The 26425-nt window shown below is 38.8% G+C and overlaps 1 protein-coding gene across 2 annotated transcripts in view; it reads right to left on the bottom strand.

Annotated features, from left to right (window-relative positions):
- styx (serine/threonine/tyrosine interacting protein) overlaps positions 1-26425 on the bottom strand; it is a 41942-nt gene that overhangs the window by 679 nt on the left and 14838 nt on the right. The window contains exons 4-11 of one of the 2 annotated variants that reach the window (XM_043697660.2): positions 21878-21975; positions 20785-20845; positions 13720-13756; positions 13594-13633; positions 13441-13491; positions 5137-5209; positions 3694-3775; positions 2278-2410 (exon numbers count right to left, since the gene is read on the bottom strand). In XM_043697660.2, coding sequence (XP_043553595.1) covers positions 2322-2410; positions 3694-3775; positions 5137-5209; positions 13441-13491; positions 13594-13633; positions 13720-13756; positions 20785-20845; positions 21878-21975 — 531 coding nt within the window. In that variant the 3' untranslated portion in view covers positions 2278-2321. The remainder of the gene's footprint in view (positions 1-2277; positions 2411-3693; positions 3776-5136; positions 5210-13440; positions 13492-13593; positions 13634-13719; positions 13757-20784; positions 20846-21877; positions 21976-26425) is intronic. The other variant, XM_043697662.2, reaches the window with a different exon arrangement.

The raw sequence follows: 26425 nt of genomic DNA, 5'->3' as shown, positions 1-26425 counted from the left end.
CAGTTCAAACAAAATTCAAAAGAAACAGAAGTAACATTTCTGCATGTTAATCTCTCATCAAAACTTTTCTTCTCCCTCCACCACGAAATTGCTGACTTGCTCAGTTATTTCTAGCATCTGCAGTGTTGTTTAACTGCCAATGCTTTAATATAATCCTTAAACTTTACAGAGAGAAGTTAGAGACAACATTCATAGTCTACTGTGGTCCCAGTTATTTGCAGTGCTTAAGTATAAAGGTCCTTGTGCAGAAGGCTCTCTTCCTGTTGATTGATTATATCTGAAGCAGTTCTTCGTACCCACACGTAGATATTTTTCAAAGGCAATCCATTTTAACATGAAGGAGACAATTACATTAGTTGGTAAGCCATTGTTACATTCTGATAGGAGATCCTAAGAGCAAATCTTCCTAATCCTAATGGGGTAGCTTCCGGAAGCTTAGTTTACACTATCTGCAGGGAAGTGATACTCTTGCAGTTCCCAAATAATGATGTTCATTATTGATAACCCTGCAGCATGCATAATCACTGCGAACTAATATGGCAAAATGAAGCATTGGAATTCTCAACCGTTTTCTTCCCTAGAGTTCAGGTAGGCAATCAACAGAAATGTCTCTCAAAGATTCACCATCTACAAGTGGTGCTCCAAGACCATGCAAGAAACTTGATACATCTAAGACAATCCAAACTATTGACTGACACTTCCTACAACCTTAAACATTCACCACTTCTACAACAACTTGATTGTAGTGCATAACATCTACATGATGCATTGCAGCAAGTCACCAAGATTTCTACAACAGCAACTCCCAACCTGCACCCTTACTATCACAAGAACAACAGACACTGGGATAGCACCATCTTCAAATTGCACACCAAACTTACATGGTATTTTCCACCCTTCCTGTATCATCACTGGGTCAAAATCCTGGAACTCCATATCTAACAGCACTGTGGGAGTAGTTCAAGAAGGCAGCTCACCAACACTTCTTCAAGGACCATTAAAGATGCGCAATAAACGCTGGCCTGGCCACCGAAGACTGCATTCTGTAAATGAAGGCTCTCTTCAAGGATGGAGCTGATTTAGTGTAGCACTTTTAAGGATAAATTTCTGCATACATGTTGGCGAACATTTGGATTATCCCAAATGTTGCTGTCATAAGAGTGTCAGGCAAGCTGAACCAAAACCAACAGGTAAGCTCTTCAAAACAAAACCCATTAAATTCTATTGTATGATGTTCATATGTATTGCATCTGGCCCCTCTCTCTCTTCTGCAAAAGGTGATTTAACTAGTTCAGAGAAACTCAGGAATACCTTGTACATTGACACATGGAGATAGGCACCAAAAGCAAGAAGAATTGCTGAATCTCATAGCAGAAGTCTAGTTGAAATGTCCACAAGCTTTAATTTTGAGAAAAATCAAAATTTTTAAATGAAAGTATGAGAAGAATTGATACTTGAGAATTTAAACATTACTAATTGATGCATAGGAAGGGACATAAGATGTGCCAGTTTAGAAATGACAAGTTTATCTGTATTCCTGGATTTGCATTAGTATACTACTTGCCACAGCAAATATCAGAACATATAGGTCAACATATAAAAGAATGCTCAGATTGGCAAGAGGACGTTGTAACAGCTTTTGACGATCTCCAAATCTATGAATACCATATGATTATATTTTCTATCTTATAAAAGAGAATGTCCACTAGCCTCACAAATTAGCCTCATGTCCCCTCAGAGGAAGCAATAAATACTTAACCATGGGAAAGTTTTGGAGACTAAATGAATGGGATCCTGATAGAGTGAGAAACTCCAAGAAAGACTACCCTACAAGTAAATAAATCCACTTCATTACATCATTGCCTAAATGTCACACTGTCTGACTCAGTAGCTTCTTACAAGTTAGAATGGAAAATCTTAGAGAGTTAGAATATTTACTGGATTCTCTATACCATCCACTACTTACACCACTTCTCTGGGGTTTGCACTAGTATCTTGGGCAGTGAATCAGGAGAACCCCACAGAAATTCCAGATTGAGCTTAAAAACAATTAGAGCCATAAAAGGCTCTAACTAAATAATTGACTGCTGGGAGATTATTGCAGACAAAAGTCTTGCAGATACCATTGTAGAGCAACTGATGTTTGCTACGCTAAAACAACACAAATCTAGAGAACATTCAACCAAACATGTAATATTCTTGTATGTTGAGATAACCTTGTCAGATATGTGTGGTCTCCAGATGACAACAGCTACTGAGAACTAGGAAATTCCCTACCTAACACCATTGAGGGAACACCATCACCAGAAGGACTGCAGCGGTTAAAGGAGAAGGCCCATCACCTTCTCAGGGTAACAAGGGATGGGTGATAAATGAGGCCTTTCCAATGTCGCCCATATCCTGAGAACAACTAAAAAAAGGAAAAGATTGTGTTGCATTTACATAGATCATATACCTTTTACTATCCATAAAACAGAATCTGAGAACAGTTCTAAAATTAGCTCAGTGATTGCACTAGTAACAGCAACTGAGATATGAAGATGCTTCCAACAGAGAATCACAGCTACCAAGAAAGTAGTTTACAATGATAAAATCATGTGGAAGATTGAGCTCAAAGGCTTGGTATGGAATACCAGGTGTAAATCTCGAGAAGGAAATTAAGCAAGACTTGATTTCCAAATCCCTTTCATAAAATAAGATACAAAAGGATTTTCACCAAGAGTCCAGAGAGGAAACACGGAGTACTGCAGAAGCTGTAAATGAACAATGTTGGTGCTTCATTTCAAAACCAAGCTTAGCAATGTGGGTTCCAGGATAAACTCCAAATGATTAACAACTTCAACTTGTAGGATATGCCTTACTCACAAAAGATTTCCTAGAATCAATGTATTTACTAGAAAGAGAGCATTTTGGCTATTGAAAGGAAATAGTGAAAAACAAACAATAAAACAGAAATCTGTTGACCAAGTAAAGAATTCAATCTAGTAACAGGATAGCATGGGATTTGTTCAAGAATTTAGCACAAGAATATTTGAGAACTAATCATTTTACACCCTGAATGAGATGTTTAAAATAATGTTTAATTTTGCTGCAATACTCAAGGAATCAAAGGGCACGTACAGAATAACATCTGCTCCCTGAATTTAGGAATATACAGAATTGATTGCAGCACACTAGAGGAACATTTTAATGTCATCAAGAAAAGCTTTAATATGACACAGAAAAGAACGAACATGAACAACATATCAACAACATATTCAGATAACTAAATCCTCTCTAATTTATCTATAAATAGCTGGCATTTTTTGATTTGCCCTGTGCACATGCAAACTGAAAAGAAAAAAAATAGTAAAAATTGTTCAGGACATTGTTGTCCTGGGTACATGCCCTTCTCTTTCCCAAAATATTGGTCGTTTTATTTACATTGGGTATATATTTAATTTACTTGAGTTTCAGAATATAACATCAATTCTCCAACTACATGTCAATATCTGTATTCCTAGCAGCTTATTTTCAGGCTGTAACATTCTTAAATCAATAACTACAACATTTCTAATGCTCCAAAGATTGAAGCTTTGTACTAAGATGTATCTTGGGCATATTTCAGAATGATATATTAGCCAAACATAACATCCATCAGTAGTATTAACACAAGAAAATGTAAGAAAACAATCATTTTCAACAATTACTAACCTTGTGCAGAAACTGATCTGCCCAGTTGAAGTGGTGACATCATCTTTATTGTCAATTTTGCTAAATAAATGGCTTCATACTCCTATTTATAGAACAGTTTTTACATTAGCTTTTATTAAAAAATATTTTGTTGATTTGACTAAAGCAATCATCTAAAACAGCTTAACACCTCACGCATTTTTCTGCAATTTTTGGAACATGCAAGTGCATGTGCACAAAGCAGCCAATAACACATAAAGGAGACAGACTCTGGGAATTGCTTGCACATCGTTGGATGTGTTGCACCATTCTGCTATAAGCTTTACAAAACTGGCATGAGTTGCTACATTTGCTCATTATCTCAACTTCCCACAGAAAGTTCTCTCTCACAATTAACAGTGCACGTACCTATTTAACAAAGTCACAATTGTCACTAGTTGGCAATCAATCAGTCCCTCCCAAAAGGTGAACATTAAATGTATGGTGCATCATTCCTTATGGATTATTGTTGGGAGAATTTGTAAATGTCAAATTCTACTGTTAATTTTATTCCCCATTTTTCTGTCGCTGTTCTCTTTTGATCCAATTTTACTTTATCCCGCTCTATTTCTTTAACCTGAACCTTATTTAACACTGAAGTCATTCAATCTGACTTACCTGCCTCCTCAGTCCTACCCCTTCTAATTTCTCCAGCTACTTGCTGAGCTTCAGCCTCATCAGTAATTAATTGTTCAAATTCATTTACCAGGACTTTGGCAAATCCCCAGCTGGCTTACCATGCTTTCTGTTTCTATTTTGTTAAGGAAATACATAACTGCCTTTGAGGCAGCACAGTAAAGGATGACTACATTGGTTTCCTCGTGAGGTTGACTTACAACCAAAGGCTGCATAAATTGGGCCTATACTGAAGCTTAGAAGAATGAAGGGTGATTGAAATAATAAAGATTCTACAGGTGTTTGATGGGGTTGACACAGAAGTTGTTTCCCTGGCTGGGGAATTTAGACCCCCAGGACAGAATCATAGAAATAAGGACCGGTTCATTTAAAACTCAGATGAGGGGCAATTTCTTCAAAGGATTGTTCATTTTTGAAATTATCTATTCCATATACTTATGGATGCTCCATTACTAAAGATATTTCAGGTTGAAATAAACAGACCATTGGCCCTTAGACAGGGAGTGAAGGGATATGGGAAATGGGTGGAAAATAAAGTGGAGGTAGAAGACTGAGTACCAGAGAAGGCTTATGAGGCCATCTGGTCTCCCCTTGCCTCTACATCTTATGTCTGCTATCTTCCAGGTGAGAAACGTGGATAGTTTAAAAGGAAATAAAGCCTAAACTGTATAAAATAAAAAGACATTCATTTTAAAACATACACACCAATCTTGTGCCAATTCCTCAAATGTTATATTATCAATATAAATTAATATTTTATGGTGATTAATAAAAAGACAAGCCAGTTACCTGCAGCTGATGGACAAATCCAGCATTTGGATTAATACAAAATCTTCTTTCCTGCACATATGTAAAGGCATCCCTAAAAACAAAGTAGTAAAGGTGCATACTATGAACATCTTTCCAAACTGTTATTTTATCCACTCAAAACCCAACTATTTATTTCCCCTTTCTCCTAGCTCATTTCCAAACCATTTCTCAAATAAAAGATTAAGCAAGTAAACTGATTCTTGGCATTGGTGATTTCCTAATTGATCATTAGGAGATGGATAAGTGATTTACAACTTTACTGTTCACTGTCAAGAAATATGTTGCCTTATCTTCACAATTGCCACTGATCACAGTTCAGTATGGGAATACCAATCTTTTTCCTAGAACCTATTAAAAAGTTGTTTTTAATGAAATTAGCAGATTTCCAAAGGAATGATCCAGTCAACAGAAATGGGAATGTTATATGTGGATTGCCAGAAAGTGTTCAAATAGGTAGGCCACCACAGGTTTATCAGAAAAACTCATATCTGGTATAAAGAAAAGTGTAACAGCATTACTTGAAAGCTACCATTAGATTAATTGCATGGACATTTCTAAAGAGGGTACAGGATTAGAAGGTCCTGAATGTACAGTTTTTGTGCATAAATCAATGAAGTGACAGGCCAAGTTGAGAAAACAAAAGCATACAGAAGGCTAGGATTCTTATGACAGTGGTAGTGTATCTATCTGTGAGCCAGGAGAACTTGTTTCAAGTCTCACCTGCCTCAGAGGTGTGTCATAACATCCCTGAACTGGCTGATTAAAAAAACCTACGGGCAGGCTAAGCTTTATAAAAAGGGACAGTGTACAAAAATGCAAGCAGCTTTGTATAGACATTGATTTGGCCTCAACTAGAGTGCTGTGCGCAGTTCTAGGCAACACATTTTAGGACGATGTAGGTGTCACTGGCTTGGCCAACTTTCATTATCTAGTTATCTTGAGAATGTGGTGGCAACTTCCTGTCTTGAACTGATGTCATCCATGGATGTAGGTTCACCCACAATACCATTAAGAATTTCAGGGTTCTGACCCTGCATGCAGGAATGGTGAATAATTCCAAGCCAGGATGGTACATGGCTTGGAGGGAAACTTGCAGATGGTGGTGCTCCCATATGTGTCTGCTGCTCTTCTAAATGGTAGGGGTCACAAGTTTGGAAGGTGTTGTTGAAAAAGCCTTGATAAATTGCTACTATCAATCTTGGAAATGGTACATACTGCAAATTGTGGGGAGTGGGGGTAACAGAGATACATATGCTGAAGATGGTGGATGGGTGTCAACGAAGTGGGCTGTTTTGGTTTGAATGATGTCAAATTCCTTCAGTGTTAGTGAAGCTGCATCCATTCAGGAAAGGGGAGAGTATTCTATCACACTCCACTTGTGCCATGTACATTAATGGCAACACATTGGGCAATCAAATTAAATGAGTAATTGCCTCCAAATTCCTAGACTCTAATCTGTTCTTGTAGTTTGTTTTCATGGCTGGTCCAACTTCTGGTCAGAATACTGATAGTTGGAATTCAGCAATGTCAATGCATTTGAATATCAAGGATAGATGATTTAATTCTCTGTTGCAGGAGGAGATGGTCATTACCTGGCAATTATGGTATCTGCCAATATTGGCCAGGAGTACTGCATATGGACATGAACTGCTTCTGTATCTGAGATCATAAGACAAAAGGAGGAGAAATAGGCCATTCCACCCACCAAGTCTGCTCAGCCATTCAAGATGATCATGGTCCAACTCCATTTTTCTGCTTTTGCCCCATAACATTTGATTATCATACTAATTAAAAATCTGTCTATTGAATATGCTTATTGACCCAGCTTCTGTAACCCTCTGTAGTAAAACATTCCACAGATTCACTACTCCCAAAAGATATTCTTCTTCATATTTGCCTTAAATGGACAACCCTTTATTTTGAAATAATGTCCTCTGGTCCTAGGCTCCACCACAAAGTGAACAACCTTTTCACATCTACCCTATCAGGTCTGTAAGAATCTTGTCTGTTTCAATAACATTGCCTCTCATCATTGTGAATTCCAACGAGTATAGGCCCAACCCGCTCAACAAAAGAGATACCCTCAATTCCTTGGCTCAACCAAGTGATCCTGCTCTGGACTGCCTCCAACATTAGTATATATTTCTTTGGATAAAGGGGTCAAAATCAATTCATAGTATTCTAGCTGTGATCTGACTAGTGCCTTATATAGCTTCAGCAAGACGTCACTAGTTGTCGAATCCATTCCTTTTGGAATAAAGACCAACATTCCATTTAGCTTCCCTAATAGCAACTGAATTTATATGCAAACCTAATGGTTGAGGCATGAGGACTCCAAATCCCTCTGTGCAGCATCTTCTTCAACTTAAATAATAGAGTTCCTCTATTCTTCCTCACATTTCCCCAGATTATATTCCATCTGCCATGTAATTGCCTACCTGCTTAACCTGTCTATAAACCCATTTAGACATTGAGTCCTCACTACCTGCATTCCCATTTATTTTTGCGTTATCTGCAAACCTGGCTATAGTACATACGCTTCCCTCATTCAACTCATTATAATATACTGTAAATAATTGTGGGGAGAAAGTGAGGTCTGCAGATGCTGGAGATCAGAGTTGAAAATATGTTGCTGGAAAAGCGCAGCAGGTCAGGCAGCATCCAGGGAACAGGAGAATCGACGTTTCGGGCATAAGCCCTTCTTCAGGAATCAAGCCATTCCTTGATTGTTTAGTATTTTTAGAATGCAATTGGCATCTTCTGCTATTAAAACTGATGTAAAGTATTTATTCAACTTCACTCCCATTTCCTAGTTCCCTATTATTATTACCCTTGCCTCATTCTGTTGCAAACGCACTAAACATTGTGCAGTTATCAGTAAACATTCCAACTTCTGACTTTATGATTAGATTATGGAATAGCAGAAAGGGATTGTACCTAGGATGCTACCCGATTACCTTGTGCCATGATGTCCCAGGACGGAATTAAATGATCTCCAATAACCACAACTACCTGTGCGAGATAAGATTCCAACAAGCAGAAATTTTCCTTTGATTCTCAGAGTCCAAGTTTGCTAGGGCTCCTTGACAACATTCAAATACTGCCTTGATGTCACATTTATTTCTGGAGTTCAGCTTTTTTGAACATATCTGGGCCAAAGCAGTAATAAGGTCAGTAGCTAATTAGTCCTTGCTAAAGCCAAACTAATGACAGCGAGCAAGTTATTCTGAGCAAATATCTCTCATGGCACTGCGGACAGCCCCTTCATTCACTCTGATGAAGGACTGTTGACTAATGGTCTGGTAATTGTTTTGTAGACAGGGCAGACCTGGGCATTTTTCACATTGCCAGATAGATTCTAGTGTTGCAGCTGTACTGGAACAGCTTGGTTATGGATGCAGCTTATTCTGGAGTACAGGTCTTCAATTCTTTTGTCAGTATACTGTCAAGCTCCGTAGCCTCGAATGGATTAAGGAGACAGGGTAAAACTGTTCCCATTAGTGGAAGGATTGAGAACAAGAGGTCATGAATTTTTGGTAACTGGCAAAAATAGCAATGGTGACATGAAGAAAAAACACATGCAGTTTGGAGTTGGGATCTGGAGGGACTACCCATATGCCTCATGGAGACAGGTTCAATCTAGGCCTTCAAGAAGGAATTGGATTAAAACTGCAAACTTAAAAAATGAAAGTATGGAGAATTGCTCCTTGGAATGCACAGACATGATTAACTGAGTGGCCTCATTCTGTGCTATTACCTTTCTCCAAAGAGTGACAATGATTCAAATATTCTATTCTATTCTATTCGAAAGATCAGTGATGGGGATCTATGTGCATATGATTTAGTCTCATTTAAATGGAACAAAATGTCAAAGTTTGGCGATAACATAAAAGTAAGTTGGCAAGTTAGCAGCCAGCAAGGGCAAGCAATGAAGAGACTACCCAGTCTAACAACTAGGACAAAGACAGGAACTTCTACAATTTGATAATACATTCTATAACTTAAAATGTAACAAACCAGAAAGGTTCTGCTCATACCCAAACTCTCTTTCCAATTCACTTACGGGATGTAGGTATCATTGGCTGGGCCAGAATCTATTTGCCTATCCCAACTTGCCCTTGAGGTGGTGGTGAACTGCCTTCTTGAATCACTGCAATCTGGTTCATTGCACTCATTAATACATCATTAGAATGAGTAAGGTGATCGGACTCATCTTAATTCATTCAATCAGAAAGATCTTAAAATCATCTATTGCAGTAACAAGTAGTTCTTAAGATGACTGAAAACGGTTATCATTTCCAACATTCCCCCAAATTTTAAAGCATGTTATGATTCACATAGACATGAATAACTTTAAAAACTGAATCCCTAATAATTAATTTAGATTTGTACAAGGTTGCAAGTTAAGACTTTTACTGAAAGAAAAAGGCAACTTAAGCTCCAAACTACATTAAAAAATTGGATGATTGGATCTGGGATGAGGTGGGGGGAGGGGAGAAAAGGAAACTTCAACTCATCCCAGACCCTCCAACTCGGCACCGCCCTCTTGAACTGTCCTATCTGCCCATCTTCCTTCCCAGCTATCCACTCCACCCTCCCCTCTGACATATCACCATCACCCCCCACCCTATATCAACCTATCACCTTCCCAACTACCTCACCCCTCTTCCCCACCCCTCTCTCCCATTCCTGATAAGGGCTTATGCCTGAAACATCGAATCTCCTGCTCCTCAGATGCTGCCTGATCTGCTGTGCTTTTCCAGCGCCACACTTTTTGATTCCTCCCTCCAGCCAAAACCAAGTGAATCTTTCTGTTTTGGTTAAATTCATATGAACTATTTTCTTCAACCGGAGTGCAAAACCTGCAGTTTTCACCTCTCTCTCTCTCCCATTTCTTGTAATTTATCTGAGAGATTCGGAGATGTTTTTAATAGAATCTTGCAATCTTAGTGGTTTCCTATGCAATTTTTCCCTCAAAAAGTTAACCACTATGGCCATGTGAATCATTTACACTTCTATTCAAGTAGAGATGTTGACTAGCTCTCCTTTACACTCTGAACTAAGAACGTACCTTGCAAATAAACAGACAGTTTAAAAGTATACAAATTGACTATCCAACAATCATGTTCCCACCTTGTACCTTGCACCTTGTATCAAGTAAACGTGGGCTACCCTTTAATCTTTAACACACACTTCACTTGTTGTCAGGAGAATGCAAAACTGATTTCAGGAGGGTTAAACTAGTGAGGCAGGGGCTGGGGATCAGAGTAATACATCAACTTGTCAAGTGATTGAGAGGAAAGGAAAGGTTAAGTAAGTCTAATATGAAGAATAGGCAGGGCCAGGTTAATGAGCATGACGGGACTGACAGTCTGATGTGTGTTTATTTTAATGCAATGAGCATAACAGGTAACAGATGAGTTTAGAGCCTTGATTTACAGTGTTGCAGCTATTACAGAAACTTGGCCGAGAGAAGAGCAAAACTGGGAACTCAATGTCCTCGTGTTTAGATATTTCAAGCGAATACAGAGATGAAGTGGGAGGGGGGAATTGCATTACTGATTAAGGAGAATATCACAGTTGCACTAAGAGGACATCTTGGAGGGCTCATCAGCAAGTATGTGTTGAACTCAGGAATGAGAAAGATGCAATCACTATGACAGCGTTATACTATAGGCCTCACAATAGCTAGCAGTCCATAGAGGAACAGATATGTAGGCAGATCATGGAAAAACGTGAAAACAACAGGGTTGTTGCAATGGGTGATTTTAACCTCCCTTAGCTTGTCTCTCAGTTTCAGGGGCCTTAGATGGAGCAGAGATGATTAAGACTGGCTCTCAAGTGAAAGTTCTAAATTGGGGGAAAACTATTAGACAAGAACTGCAGAAATTAGACCGAGGGCAGCTATTTCAGGGGAAATGGAAATCTGACAACATGTGAGTCTTTAAAGGCCAGTTGATCAGAGTTCAGGACCAGCATGTGGCTGTGAGGTTGAAAGATAAAGATGGCAAAATTTGGGAACTTTGGATGACAAAAAATAATGAAACTTCAGTCAAAAAGAAAAAGGAAGCAGACGTAAAGGTTTAGGAAACTAAAATCAGGTAATGCCCTTGACTGATATAAGGAAGCAGTGAAGAAATCAAGCAACAAATTAGAAGGGCTAAAAGTGGCCATGAAATGTCCTTAACAAATGGAAATCTCAGGTATACAAGGAGTAAAAGGATAGCACAAAAGGAGGCAATTTATGCGTGGACCAGAGGAAGTTGGTGAAGTCCTCAATGAATACATCAGCCAGATTGAATTAACCAAGGAGAAAGAGGACATAAGTGAGAAAGATTAGAAAGATAGAAACAGAGAAAGACAGAATATGTTTATATTCTAGGGGATATTGATTTTAAGGTGATGGTGGTGTTGGGTGTCTTGAAAAACATTAAGTCCCCTATCCCAGGATACTGAGGGGGGGGAAAAGGAAGAGATTGCTGGAATCTTGACAGAGATTTTTGCATTCTCTTTAGCCACAGGTGAAGTCCCAGAAGACTGAAGAATAGCCAGTTATTTTTCAAAAAAAAGAGCAATAGGGGTAATCCATAAAGTTACAGGCAAATTAGCCTTACATCAATGGTAGGGAAATTAGTGGAGAAGATACTTATGGGCAGGATTTACTTGCACTTGGAGAAGAATGAATTCACTTGGAAAAGTCAGCATGGCTTTATGTAGAGGAGGTCTTGTCTCAAAAATTTGAATTTTCTGAGGAAGCAATGAGGATATGAAGGGTAGGGCAGTGGACATGGACTTTACAAAAGCATTCGACAAGGTCCCGCATGGGAGACTATTCTAGAAGATGAAGTCACATGGGACCCACAGTCAGTTGTTAAGTTGGATTCAAAATTAGCTTGGTCACGGAAGACAGAGGGTAGTTACGGAGGGGTGTTTTTCTGGGGGTCTGTCACCAGTCGTGCTCCCCAAGTACCAGTGCTGGGACCTCTGCCGTTTGAAAAATATATATACTTAGATAAAAATGTACAAGGTCTAACTAGTAGGTTTGTAGACAATACAAAAATTGATGAGCGTGAAGAAGGTTGTCAAAGGGTATAGCAGGATAGAGATCAGTTGAAAAGTTGGTGAAGAAATGGTAGATGGAGTTTAATCTAGACAACTGTGTGGTGATACATTTTGGGAGGTCAAATGCATTATACAGTTAATGGCAGTACCTTAGGAGCAGCGATAAATGGAAGGATTGTGGGGTCCAAGCCCATAGCTCCCTGAAAAAGGATAAGACAGTAAAGAAGGCATATGGCATGTTTGCCTTTATTGGTTGGGGTATTTAGTATAAAAGTTGATAAGTCAATGCTGCAGCTGTTTAAAACATTAGATGGGCCACATTTAGAGTATTTCTGGTCACCACACTATAGGAAGGCTGTGGATGCTTTGGAGTGGGCACAAAAGAGGTTGACCAGGATGTTGCCTGGATTGGATTGTATAAGTAATAAAGGGAAGTTGGACAAACTGGGATTGTTTTCAGTAGAGTGTTGGAGGCTGAGGGGTGAACCTGAAAGAAATGTACAAAATGAGAAGCATGATAGGGTGGATGGTCTGAATTATTTTTCCCATGGTGGTAATGCCAAACACTAGGTAACACACGTTTAAGGTGAAAAGGGGAAGGTTAAAGGAGTTGAGAGAGGCAAGTCTTATTTTTACAGAGGGCGTATGCACTGGAACACACTGCCAGGAGAGGCGGTAGAAGCAGATACAAGCACAATGTTTAAAAGGCATTTAAACAAACATGAATAGGTAGGGAATAGAGGGATATGATTAGTTTAGAATAGGATCATGGTCAGCCTAGACAGAGGGTCAAAGGGACTGTTCCTGAAATGTTCTGTTCTATGTTTTATGATCACATACCCTCTTTGTTCCTCCATTTTATTCCAAATTAAAGAAACTGTAATGAAATCCAAAGTTATAAACTGTACATTTGTAACAATGTATTGACCATTGTTCATAAAACTTGTTAACATCATTGCTAAATAGTTTGAAGCAAATTCCTAAAATACCCTTCTTAATACCACCATAGGTGCACTGGAATGGTTCAAGGAGGTAGCTCAACACCACACTCAAAAGGCCAGTTGAGGATGGGCAAATATTATTGTCCTTGCCAGTAATTTGGCTTTCAATGTCATTTACATTATTAGGAGAAGGTAACTTCAGCTTTGAGTTGAGCTAAAATAGTAACAGATATAGTATGGTCATCACACCTTAAACTTAATATTTCTTTTCACTGCTTACCTATACTTAACACCAAATGTTTCCATAATATATGCTATCACCAAGGCTGCACTGGAGGAAAGGAGAAAAAAAGTAAAGTCACTAATTTTCCTCTGGGGTGGGGGGGGGGTCATGATAATTAGATTATAACTCCAAAGTGAATCATGTTCTTACCTTCGAGAAATACCTGCATTTCCATGTAAAAGAACCTTCCCTGAGAAAGCAAAGTGGCCAGGATACATCACCATAGCTTTGTTTGTGCAAAACATTATGAAAACTAATCAAAAATCAGATCTTTACCTCCATTTTCCAAGCATCCATCAATGAATTCTTTTGTCTGAAGAAATAACAAAAATAAAAATATATATTTCTCACATAATCTTCGTATTACAATTACTTTTCAAAGGGAACTAGCATTTAATGGAAATCTTTGGCGATTTGAACATGCTTATACTAGGTTCTAGACAGGTCTGATTAGCATAAAATAAAGCTAAAATAAATGTAACAAACAATGTGACAGTCAAGGGCTTATGCCTGAAACATAGACTCTCCTGCTCCTCAGATGCTGCCTGACCTACTGTGCTATTTCAAGGCCACACTTTTTGAATGTGAGTGAACCAAGCAAACCAGAAGATTTCTTTCTTACACCCATTCCTTACTTACATACAAATTAGAAAAGAAAGTTTGCAATAAAAAGTGTTGTAAATACACCAAAGCTCTTCCACTGGAATGCAATATTATATTCAAACGTCTCAAATAGTAAATACAAAGGGATTGGCTCTAAACCTTAGTGAATTTCAGATTGGTAGAGAGCAGGAAAAGTGCAAATCGGTCTTAAAAGCCGAACCAACAGTTTGGCTGGTGGATGGGAATGAAAGGCAGGCCATTCAGCACACAGCCAGGCATGCTGACAACCAGCTAAATGGTAGAATGAGAGTCTTGTTACTTTTGAGGCCAATCTAACCTCCCAATAAACTGTGCTTACATTGTGGTGAAGCTGCAGCAGCTTCCCCGCTAAGAAAAGGATTAAAACGTAATTGGGAATACTACATAACTGGGCCCCATTATTCCAGTAGCTACCTCAAGTCACCCATCTGCTGAACTGGGTGGTACAGCTGAATCTTCACTTTTGGAAGACCTTGTTATTTCAAAATTTAAGATGATTCATTCTCTCAATTTTGTAATTTCAGTTTTAATGGGCTGATTCACAAAAACTATTTACAACAGCACATTTTTGGTATCTTTTAACATATCTGACTTCTGGTCTAACCCGATTCACCCCTTGCAGAACTACAAAGCACATGCAACTGAATATATTTCACAATTAAATAGGAAAGCATTTCAGCTAAGATCTTTTTTGGAGTTATGCTCCAAAAATACTTAACATTGTTGCTCGGATATTCATTATGCAAGTGAATTGTACAAACGTACAAGAGATGTCTGGTGATATTAAACACACTATAACATCTTATTAAATCACATGCATACAGGACTTTGATATACTGTTTTGCTTCAGAGCATTTCTATGAAATAATCAGGAATTAGAAATACCATTGGATAAAACTGTAGATATCAACCCACATTCTGCCTTTCCACTATAGAGTCATAGAGATGTACAGCATGGAAACGGACCCTTCGGTCCAACCTGTCCACGCCGACCAGATATCCCAACCCAATCTCATCCCACCTGCCAGCACCCGGCCCAAATCCCTCCAAACCCTTCCTATTCATATACCCATCCAAATGACTCTTAAATGTTGCAATTGTACCAGGCTCCACCACTTCCTCTGGCAGCTCATTCCATACACGTATTTGTGTGTATGTACAAACAAATAACAATATCTGTTGAGAGATATCAGGAACACCCAAGATGAAATCTTCATGTATTTTATTTAAAAGAAATCTGTATAGCAAAGGCTGCTTTAGACAATTAATAAATGAACCTGGAAATACATTTATACTGCCAAAACAAAAGGCATCAGTTCAATTCTAATTGCACAGATATTGGATGGAATACACTCAATCTTTTGATGTTTAATGAAAAGATCTTTTGTACACAAAATAAGAACAAGTCAAACCTTTCAACATACACTTCAGATAATTATTTTAAAAAAAACTATCAATATCATAGGCACAAAGTTAAGGAGTAAGAATAAGGTCTGTAAATGTGACAAGAAGTTAATATTCATGCATTTTAGCAAGTTTTGAGAAGATTTGCAGCTCAGTTTGAGGTTCTGGATGTAAGTTTGCTCGGTAAGCTGGAAGGTTCATTTTCAGATGTTTTGTCACAATACTAGGTAACATCATCAGTAATTCTCTGGTGATGCGCTGGTGTTATTTCCCACTTTCCATTTGTGTTTAAGTTTCCTTGGGTTGGTGATGCCACAAAAAGACATGACCTACTATCACTAGTATCCTTACATACAGATGAGGAAGGACACCACTTTAACTGGGACAACACATCCATCCTTGGACAAGCCAAATCGAGACCGCATAAGAATTCTTGGAAGTACGGCATGCCAACCGGGATCAAAAAAACACATTGACTTGGACCCCATTTACCACCCTCTGAGAAAAAGCACAGGAAATAATACCAACACCAGAAATGACATCACCAACCCAAGGAAACCTAAACACAAATAGAAAGCGGGACGTAAGACCAGCTCTTCACCAGAGGCTCATTGACAATGGTACATAGTATGGTGATGAAATGTCTGAAAATGAAGCTTCCAGCTCAGCAAGCAAACTTACATCCATTCACGCATTTGTCTGAATTTTCTCAATTAGTGATGATGCTAAACCATTTCATTTGAAATGATTAATATGACTGGCAAACAACATTTCAGATGAATGTACTGGGTATTATTATATTAATATTCTTCTGTATAACATGGCCACACATACTAATGAACAGGGTGTAAAAAGTACATCAAAATGTGAAAGACTTAAAATACCCATAAGCATCGCTTTATTAATCAACTTAGGTATTCAACTTCATTGCAAAATATATCCCTTACAAATTGATGATACTGTAAAATTTTGAGTACACTGTAACTTTAATTGCAAGACCTATATCAAACACAATTATAGGTTGAGTTTTGAGTTCTAATTTACCAGTTCTAATTAGTTACAAGACCTATTCCAAGTAGAAATATGTTCAAGTTTTAATTCTATCATAGTAAGTATATCCAATATACCAACCACTACAGCAGACAGCTGAAACTGACAGCCGGAAGCGGCAGGGACAGACCACTATAAACAACGGAGGAAACATCAAAGAAGCGCGTCGCAGGAGGCTCCCAAGCACTGATGATGTCGCCTAGCCAGGGGACGAAACGTTTGCAACAAAAACTTCCAGCTCGGCGAACAGAACCACAACAACGAGCACTCGAGCTACAAATCTTCGCAAAAACTTTGATCATAGTAAGTATTACAAGAAGCTACAGAGATAGTGGAGGCACTGGTAGTAATCTTTCAAAAATCCTTACATTCTGAAAAAGTCCAGAAATTGGAGAGTTGCCAATGTAACGCTTTTATTTATAAAGGGAAGGAGATCAAAAAAAGTATTGAAAGGAATACATTAGCATGGATAGAGGTGTGACTGCCTGGCAGAAGACAATTGGAATAAGGGGGGCATTTTCAGGATGATAACCTGTAACTAGCAGTGTGCCACAGGGACCAGTGCTGGAGCCACAATTGTTACAATACTGGATGAGGAAAGTGAAATGAATTATGGCCAAGTTTACAAGATTACACAAAATAGGTGGAAAGGCAAGTGGTGAAGATAAGAGTCTGTGGAGGAATATAGACAGGTTAAACGATTGGGCAGAAACATGGTAGATGGAACAGAGGGAAAATGTGAGATTATGCACTTTGGCAAGAAGGGGAGAGGAGTGAAATATGATTTCAATAGATAAAGACTGCAGAAAACTATAGCACAGAGGGATTTGCATCCCTGTGCAAAAAGCTAGTATCCAAGTTCAGTGGGCAATAGGAATGGCAAAGGAAAGTCTGGGCTTTATTTCAAAGGGAATGGAATATAAGAATAGGGAGATTTTGCTAAAACTATAAAAGGCAATAGTAAGACCAAAGCTAGAATACCGTGAACAGTTTTATTTACCCTAATCTAAGGAAAGATATATTGGCATTGGAGGTGGTCTAGAGAAGGTTCACTAGATTGAACCTGGATATGGTTGGGCCTGTACTCGAAATTTAGAAGAATGAGAGGCAGTCTTATTGAAACATAGAAGAGACAGTGTTGATGCAAAAAGGTTGCTTCCCCATGTGGGAGAGTTGAGGATCAGAGGGCCATAAGAGTAGCACATTTGAAATACAGATGAGGAGGAATTTCTTCGAGGGTGGTGAATCTGTGGAATTCTTTACAAAAGAGGTCTCTCAAGGCTGTGAAGTTAAGAATATTCAAGGCTGAGATAGACAGATTATCAATCAGTATGGGAATCAAGGGTTCTACAAAAAAGGCAGGAAAATGGAACTGAGTATGATCAGATCAACCATGATTACATTGAATGGCAGAGTAGACTCAATTGGATGAATGAGCATCCACCTATTGCACTCTTAGCGTGGAGTTCACCAGTTTCCTCACTTCCCCTCCCCCCTCCACCTTACCCCAGTTCCAACCTTCCAGCTCAGCACCATCCTCATGAACTGTCCTACCTGCCAATCTTCCTTCCCACCTATCCGGGTGCCAGAAACGTTGATATTCCTGCTTCTCGGATGCTGCCTGACCTGCTGTGCTTTTCCAGCACCACTCTAATCTTGACTCTGATCTCCAGCACCTGCAGTCCTCACTTTCGCTGCTCTATTGGCTGAATGGCCTACTTTTGTTCCTAGACTTTATGGTCTTATGGAGCATTGGGTAGATCTCAGCAGTAGTAGTTAGTCATTCATGTCTTCTATTCTTCTTGTTACCAAGTGTATAACGTAATCTGTATACAATTACTTAAATTCAAGAAACCTTAACTTGCTAGAGGTAAGTGTCTCTTCCGCCAAGACTTATTTATTGTTCAGTCTTCAACCCAAGTTACTTGACATGGATGGACTTCCCTAGCTACTATTTTGTTGAGCTGTGTTAGGTCAATACACATATTCTGTTGTAGCTGATGAATCTTGATACAATAATCATGTCCAAACACAATTCAGATCATTTGGCTACCAGGAAACAAAGCCAATATTGATTATTTCCTGAAACTAATTCTGAACATGAACCATAACGATGCAAAATATTCCTGGCATGCATCTCAGAAATGTTCCAGGAGAGGCAGCAACCTTTCAGCCCATCAAATCTGCACCCGCTCTCGAAATGGGCACCATGACTTGGTGCCACTCTCCTGCCTTTTCCACACAGAAACAACATGCCAGGCTATTTAAAAATCACAGTGCCCTCTGGAATGCCTCAAATGAAACTGCCGCCACCATACCTCCATCCCATGTATTCCAGACTTGAACCACTTGTGGTTTAGAAAAGTTTTATTTGTACATTACATTCACTTCTTTTGTGTGAGACATTAAATCCGCATCCTCTCATTCTTGATCCTTTTATGAGCAGCAGTTTCACCCCAGCTTTTGGATTAGTGCTGCTGGAAGAGCACAGCAGTTCGGGCAGCATCCGAGGAGCAGCAAAATCGACGTTTCGGGCAAAAGCCCTTCATCAGGAATAAAAGCCTTTTATTCCTGAAGAAGGGCTTTTGCCCGAAACGTCGATTTTGCTGCTCCACGGATGCAGCCTGAACTGCTGTGCTCTTCCAGCACCACTAATCCAAAATCTGGTTTCCAGCATCTGCAGTCATTGTTTTTACCTAGTTTCACCCCAGCACCTACTCATCATTCTGAAAACTTCTATCAGATCTCCTCTTAGCTTTCTTCTCTCCAAGGAGAGCAGTCCAAAGCTCTCCAATATATTCTCGTAAGTGAAGTATCTTATCCCTAGAACCATGCCTGTAAAACTCTTCTGCACTCACTCCAATGCTTTTACATTCTTCAGACTGTGGCACCCTGAATTTTTCAAAATACTCCAACCAAGGTCTGACAAGTGTCTTATAAGTTCAGTATCACCTCCTTGCTCTTCTACTCCAAGGTACAATTAAGCAAGCTCAGAATACAACGTTTTGTCAATTGCTGTCTCCATCTTCAATGTCTATGCACTTACACATCCTTGTCCCTCTGTTCTTGCACCTCCTTTAGTGTTACTCCTTATTTTGTATCTTAACTTTTTTACATTGAACTTCACCTGCCACCTATACACTCACTCTGCAAATCTGTCTCTATCGTTTGAAGTTCTCACTAGCTTCCTCACAGTTTACAACGCTTCTAAACTTTGTATCATTCACAAACATCAAATTTTCCAAGTGTACATCAAGATCTAAATTATTAATGTATGCGAAGACAAGCAAGGATCCCAAAACTGAGCCTTGGGCAGCTGGACCACATATCCTATTCTAGTCAAATAAATATCCACTGTTACTTATCATTTATTCACTTTTGCATCAATGTTGCCATAATCATGTCAAATGCCTCCTGGAAGTTCATGTGCATTACATCAATGGCATGACCTTCATTGACCCTTTCTGTTAACATATCTGTGCAGAGCCTATTGCAATGTTCCATCAAAGCACAGCATATGCTCTGGGAAATACCACCTTATTTTCCACTTTGACATTTTACAACTTCTAGGACTCAATACTGAATTATACAACTTCAGAAACTGAACTCATGACATCTACCTTCCATTTTTCTTATATTCTCTCTACACTCAACAGACTTGTCTTGTTTACTTTGCTCTCAGCTATGAGGACCCACTCTGACCTTTGCACACCTTAATTTACATCTGTGCTATACCTCTATTCCTCCTTGACTCCAATGAGCAACTCTTTCGTCTTTTGCACTAGTCCTCCACACCATCTGCCACCTCCCCCCACTTTGCTCCTCCTTTGCATCTGTAGCAAAATTATATTAAAACGTCACCATTTTCCAACCAATTTCTGTTCTGAACAGCAATACTCTACTTGAAACATAAACTCTACTTTTTGCTGGGATGCTGCAGCATTTTTGTGTTCATTTTAGTAACAAGTGCTGGATCTTTCATTTGGTTGAGATCAGTTTCATAAAGCAAAGTTATCCTGACAAAAAAAATGGGAAGTACAGTCACAATGATGAAATAATAGATATTTAAAACTAGAACAAATGCAATTCTACCTTTTAAAAACTATTGATAGTTAAATTCAGGTTATAATGTACTAGACACATGTTCACAAAACTTGGGATTTTTTTTAAAAATAAAGTAATGTATTATGTAAGTAGGAAGAAACACAAGAAAGACAGACAACCAGAAATGCAGAAAGTACTTACCACAGGGAAATATCGTATAATATTCTCCACTGGATTGTCAGCAATATCCAAAACTAAATATCTGCAAGCACAAGGTAAACATCAACGGAAGAATTTTTTTTGGTGAAGTTCCTCGTTGTAAATCCCACAATCGAGAGCATAAGATAGTCCAGAGGGATGATGGTGGCGCAACCACCTTTTACGGCCTAGTGGTATTACTGCAGAGTTGTTAATCCAGAGACACAGGTAATTCTCTAGGGACAGAGGCTCAAACCCTACCACAGCAGATGATGGAATTTGAATTCAATAAAAAATAGTTTAATTAAGAATCTTAATGATGCCCAATAAGTCACTGCCAATTATTGGGAAAAAAAATCTTATCTGGCTCACTAATGTCCTTTAGGAAAGGAAACTGCCACCCTTACTTGGTCTGGCCTGGATTTGACTCTTTTCTACCTTCTGCACAACGGCAAATGGGCAATACGTGCTAGCCTAGCCAGTGGCATCCTCATCCCATAAATGAATTTTCAGAAAGCGACGATGTTATTAGAGTATTATGAGGCCCAAGCTAACAGTTGGTGAAACTGAAATTCAAATAATGCATCTGTAATATAAAGCTAGCCTCAGTAATGGTGACTCAATACAAACTATCATTGTTATAAAACCCCATTTGATTCATTAATGCAATTTAGGGAAGGAAATCTGTCGACCTTAATGCAACAGACCCACATCAATATGTTTGCCTCTTAACTGCCCTTTGAAATATCCTAGCAAGCCACACAGTTCAAAGGTAATTAAGGATGTTGAACAAATGCTGGCCTTGTTAACAAAATCTAGATCCCACGGGTAAACAAGTCTAGACATTTCTTAGCTGGCTTGTTTAGAAGAACCAATATGGTAGAAGTGACCTAACCATCTTTCCTTTCCTCTTTCAGATCACTCTCCTGAGGTTAGGAAAAAGGTAGAGAGAATTGTCAAGTTTACAATCGCTGTTACAATTGTTTCTGATGCTCAATGGCACAGTCAAGAATTTTGCTTGATCCTAATAAAGATGACTATATAGTAAAAACACTTTTAAGAGGATATTTACTACTATATAATTTCAAATATTTACCTAAATTTCTCTTGGAAATTTGCCTTGATGAAATTTGCCTCGATATCCTGCCGTACACATATTATGTGAGTTATTCCATTTTCCTCAAGAATAGGAAGCTACCAAAGAAAAATATTTACTATTTAGATTCTGTGATCTGCAACATCCTATCAAACAAATTGCAAATAACATGAAGCCGGAAATAATGATTTTTATGTTAATACCAGTGAAGTTAAGGATAACATCAACTGCGTACTTTTTTCTTTCCATGTGGCAAAGATTAGTGATAAGGTAGATGATTGGGAAAGTTATAAAAACCAAAAGATGACCAAACACAGAATAGAGAGAAAAGATAAATTTTGAGACAATAATAATGGAGAACAAGGAAAAGGCAGAGAAATTGAATAAAAACTTTGCACAATAGAAAACACAAACAGCATTCCAAAGTTACTGAACTATTAAAGGAGGTAAGGCAATACAATAACTAGAGAAAAAGCGCTGGGGAAACTAAGGCCATGGGGTGCACGCAAAATTAAGGATTAAAAGAAAAGCTAGAGATAGCAGATATACGGTTAGTAATCTTTCAAGAAACTTCAGATTCTGGAAAACTCCCAGAGGATTGGAAAACTGCAAATCTAACATGTTTATTGAAAAAAGGAAGCAAAATAAAGGTAACTATATTGGCCGGTTAGTTTAACATCTGTTAGTTGAATCTATTGAAAGGAAACAACAGATCATTTAAAGTAGATAATATGATCAAGCAGAAAAGGCATGGCTTCACAAAGGGGAAATCATGCCTGACACACTTACTAGAATTCTTTGAGATAGTAACAAGCAGTATAGATAAAGGGGAAGCAGTGAATATATGTGGATTTTTATAATGTTTTTGATAAAGACTGCACATTAAAGTAAAGTAAGACTTATGGTGTTGTAGGCAGTATATTAGAATGGATAGAGGAATAGCTAACTAATAAAAGGCAGAGTTGCAATCAGGAGGGCAGTTTCAAGATAGTAACCTGTAAGTGAAGGTGGCGTTTGATATACTTTCCTTTATTGGTCAGAGTATTGAGTACAGAAGTTGGGGAGGTCATATTGCAGCTGTACAGGATACTGGTTAGGCCACTTTTGGAATATTGCTTGCAAATCTGTTGTGAAACTTAAAAGGGTGCAGAAAAGATTTACAAAAATGCTGCCAGGGTTGGAGGATTTGAACTATAGGGAGAGGTTGAATACGGTAGGGCTGCTTTCCCTGGAGCGTTGGAGGCTGAGTGGTGACCTTATAGAGGTTTATAACATCATGATAGGGGAAGTAGACAAAGTCTCTTCCCTGGGATGGGGGAATCCCGAGCTAGGAGGCATAGGTTTAAGGTGAGAGGAGAAAGATATAAAAGAGACCTAAGGGGCAACACTTTCACGCAGAGGGTGGTACGTGTATGGAATGAGGAGGTGATAGAGGCTAGTATAATTGCAACATTTAAAAGGCATCTGGATGGGTATATGAATAGGAAGGTTTTGGAGGAATATGAGCCGGGTGTTGGCTGGTGGGACAAGATTGGGTTGGGATATCTGGTCAGCATGAACAGGTTGGACTGAAGGGTCTTTTCTGTGCTGTACATCTCTATGACTCTGTAACTAGTGGACTGTCATAGCGACTTATTGTATACATTAATGACTTGGATGAGAAAAGTGAACATAATATAACTAAGTTTGCGATGACATAAAAATATGTAGGAAGTAACAAAGATCACAAAATGCATACAGAGGGACATAGACAACTTAAGTGAGCAGACAACATCATGGCAGATTGAACATAATGTGGAAAATGTGAGGTTATACACTTTGGCAGGCTGAGAAGAGCTGAATATGATTTCAAAGGATAAAAACTGCAGAAAGCTGTAGCATGAAGTGTCCTTGTGCATAAATACCAAAAAAAAAGCGAGCAAAGAAGCTCAATGTGTAATAGGGGAATTCAAATGGAATGTTGGCCTTTATTTCAAATGGAAGAGAGTATAAAATAGGGAGGCCTTGCTGAAACTATAGAAGGCAATTAGAATACTGTGAACAGGTTTAGACCTGTTGCCCAAGGAAAGGTGCACTAACATTGAAGGCAGTCCAGAGAAGGATAACCAGACTGATCCCAGGTATGGAATGATTAAACAGACTATGCCTGCACGTTGTTTTTTATTTTTTTAGGGGGGGGGGGGGGGGGGGGGGAGAGAAGGTAGGCAGCTTATTGAAACAAAAAGATCAGCAGAAACATTGTTTCCCCATGCGGTATGGTTGAGAACCAGAGGGCATAATCTCAGAGTAAGGAGTTGCTCTTTTAAGATAAAGATGAGGAAGGATTTCTTCTCTCAGACGGTAGTGAATTTGTGAAATTCTGTGCAGAGGACTGTAGAGCCTGGATCGTTGCATTATTCAAGGCTGAGACAGACAGAATTTTCATCAGTAAAAGAATCAAGGATTACAAAGCAATGACAGGAAAGTGAAATAGGGATTTATCAGATAAGTCATGATCTCATTGAATAGTGAAGCAGACTTGAATGGCCTGCACCTGATCTTCAGGTGTATGGTCCAATGAAGTTATAAATTACAATACTTTGCCAATCAGAACAATAGAGGCCAGTACATGTTTTCTTGAATTGAAATTGTATTCCTATCAAATTGTCATTTATCAATCTCTGCCACGCTTTTAAAAATAATCAACCACCAAATGCCGGTGAGTTAAAGCAATGAATAGAGGAATTTCAAAAAGGGCTCAGCAATCTCTAACTACCTTTCACTGATGAGACCCGCATTAAGTGCTCAAATTCTGAATAGGGAGATTTCTCTAAAGATTAAGATTTCAGTCAGCAGCTCAGGTATTAAGGTTTGATAAACCGGTCTCCAAATCACAATAACAACTTGCATTTGGATAATGTCTTTAATATATTATAACAGCCAAAGGAATTTCACAGAGGAACGAGAAAACCAGCTTTGAAATTAATTCACAAAGAATGAGGCCAATTTTAAGGGTATCTTAAAAGGAAAGCAGAGAGTTGAAGAAGTTTAGGTAGAAGGTTAGAGGAGCTGCAAGACACCAGAGGAATATGAAAACAGAAATAAGAATTTTAAAAATTGTTGGTCCAGGACCCAAAGTAAGTCAATAAGCATAGAAGTGATTGGTGAACAGAACAGTACGCAAGTTAAGATATGGGCAACACTGTGTGGATGACCTTGTCACACTCCCATTTTTAAAAAAAATCATGTTAATCATGGGGCGGCACAGTGGCACAGTGGTTAGCACTGCTGCCTCACAGCGCCAAAGACCTGGGTTCAGTTCCCGCCTCAGGCGACTGACTGTGTGGAGTTTGCACGTTCTCCCCGTGTCTGCGTGGGTTTCCTCCGGGTGCTCCGGTTTCTTCCCACAGTCACAAAGATGTGCAGGTCAGGTGAATTGGCCATGCTAAATTGACCATAGTGTTAGGTAAGGGGTAAATGTAGGGGTATGGGTGGGTTACGCTTCGGCGGGTCGGTGTGGACTTGTTGGGCCGAAGGGCCTGTTTCCACACTGTAAGTAATCTAATCTAATCTAATCTAATCTAATAATACTGATGCTGGCACAGTTGTACTCGTGCATTTCCTGTGTTGCAGCTTACAAATGAATGCGTCATGATTTACTAATGTGTTGATCCTGTGCCTTGGTGAGTGGACTAAGTGGTGTGCTTTTTATTGAATAGGAGTCAAGACCAGGTTTAGACAAACAGCAAACTACAGATTCATACAATGCAAGATTCCTTCACAGTTAAAAGGATCAGAGGACTTACATATGAATAGCAATGCAGTCCCCATGTGCTCAAAGAAGCCATCACCATCTGGGCTGCAGTACTGTATCATGACAATCTAGACCTGTCACCATTACATGAATCAATATTTGTACAACTTGTGAACTCAGCAACCTGTTCAGCTGCATTCAGCTTCTACAACATAGATGGTGTTACCATGGGATCTCTACTATACACAATGCTCTCAAATATCTTTTGAGTTCCACGAGAAATGGGTCTTTAATAGAATAACCATGAGCCTGCTACCCCTTGAATATTTCCAATATGTTGATGATAATGTTTGCCATCCTTAAATCCACAGCTGCTTAAAAGAATTTCTGACATGTTTTAATGGGCCTCAGCCTGTGCTCAAATTCACATTTGAAGTGAAACAGTCAAATCAGTTCCCTTTCTTCAATATATTCACTGAGAAATCAATCAGGTTGATTGTTACAACAAAACTAGCATCATTGGTCAGTACACAAGTTCAGATTCCGAGTTTCATATGCTATAAAATTGGTCTTTTGGATAGCCTCATAAATAGGGCCCAAGCCAATTTTTCCATTGTACAAACTTGATTCTGAAATGGGGCACATCAAAATCATACTGTGGTATAATAGCTATCCTGGTTACATCACTTCTCATTTTATATTGCACAAACTTGTGGAAGGCCTTAATGTGGTCACTTTTGGTTCTGAGAAGTCTACATCAGATTATCCTAGAAGAGTAAGGTATTTCAAATGTATGATCAACAAATGACACTAGC

The sequence above is a fragment of the Chiloscyllium plagiosum genome, unplaced genomic scaffold (assembly GCF_037043375.1).
Source record: "Chiloscyllium plagiosum isolate Xiang-an unplaced genomic scaffold, Cpla_swu_hap1 HiC_scaffold_8, whole genome shotgun sequence".
In the NCBI taxonomy this organism is placed as follows: Eukaryota; Metazoa; Chordata; class Chondrichthyes; order Orectolobiformes; family Hemiscylliidae; genus Chiloscyllium; species Chiloscyllium plagiosum.
The sequence above is the reverse complement of the archived record's forward strand: the minus strand, read 5'-3'. Positions and strand labels throughout refer to the sequence as shown.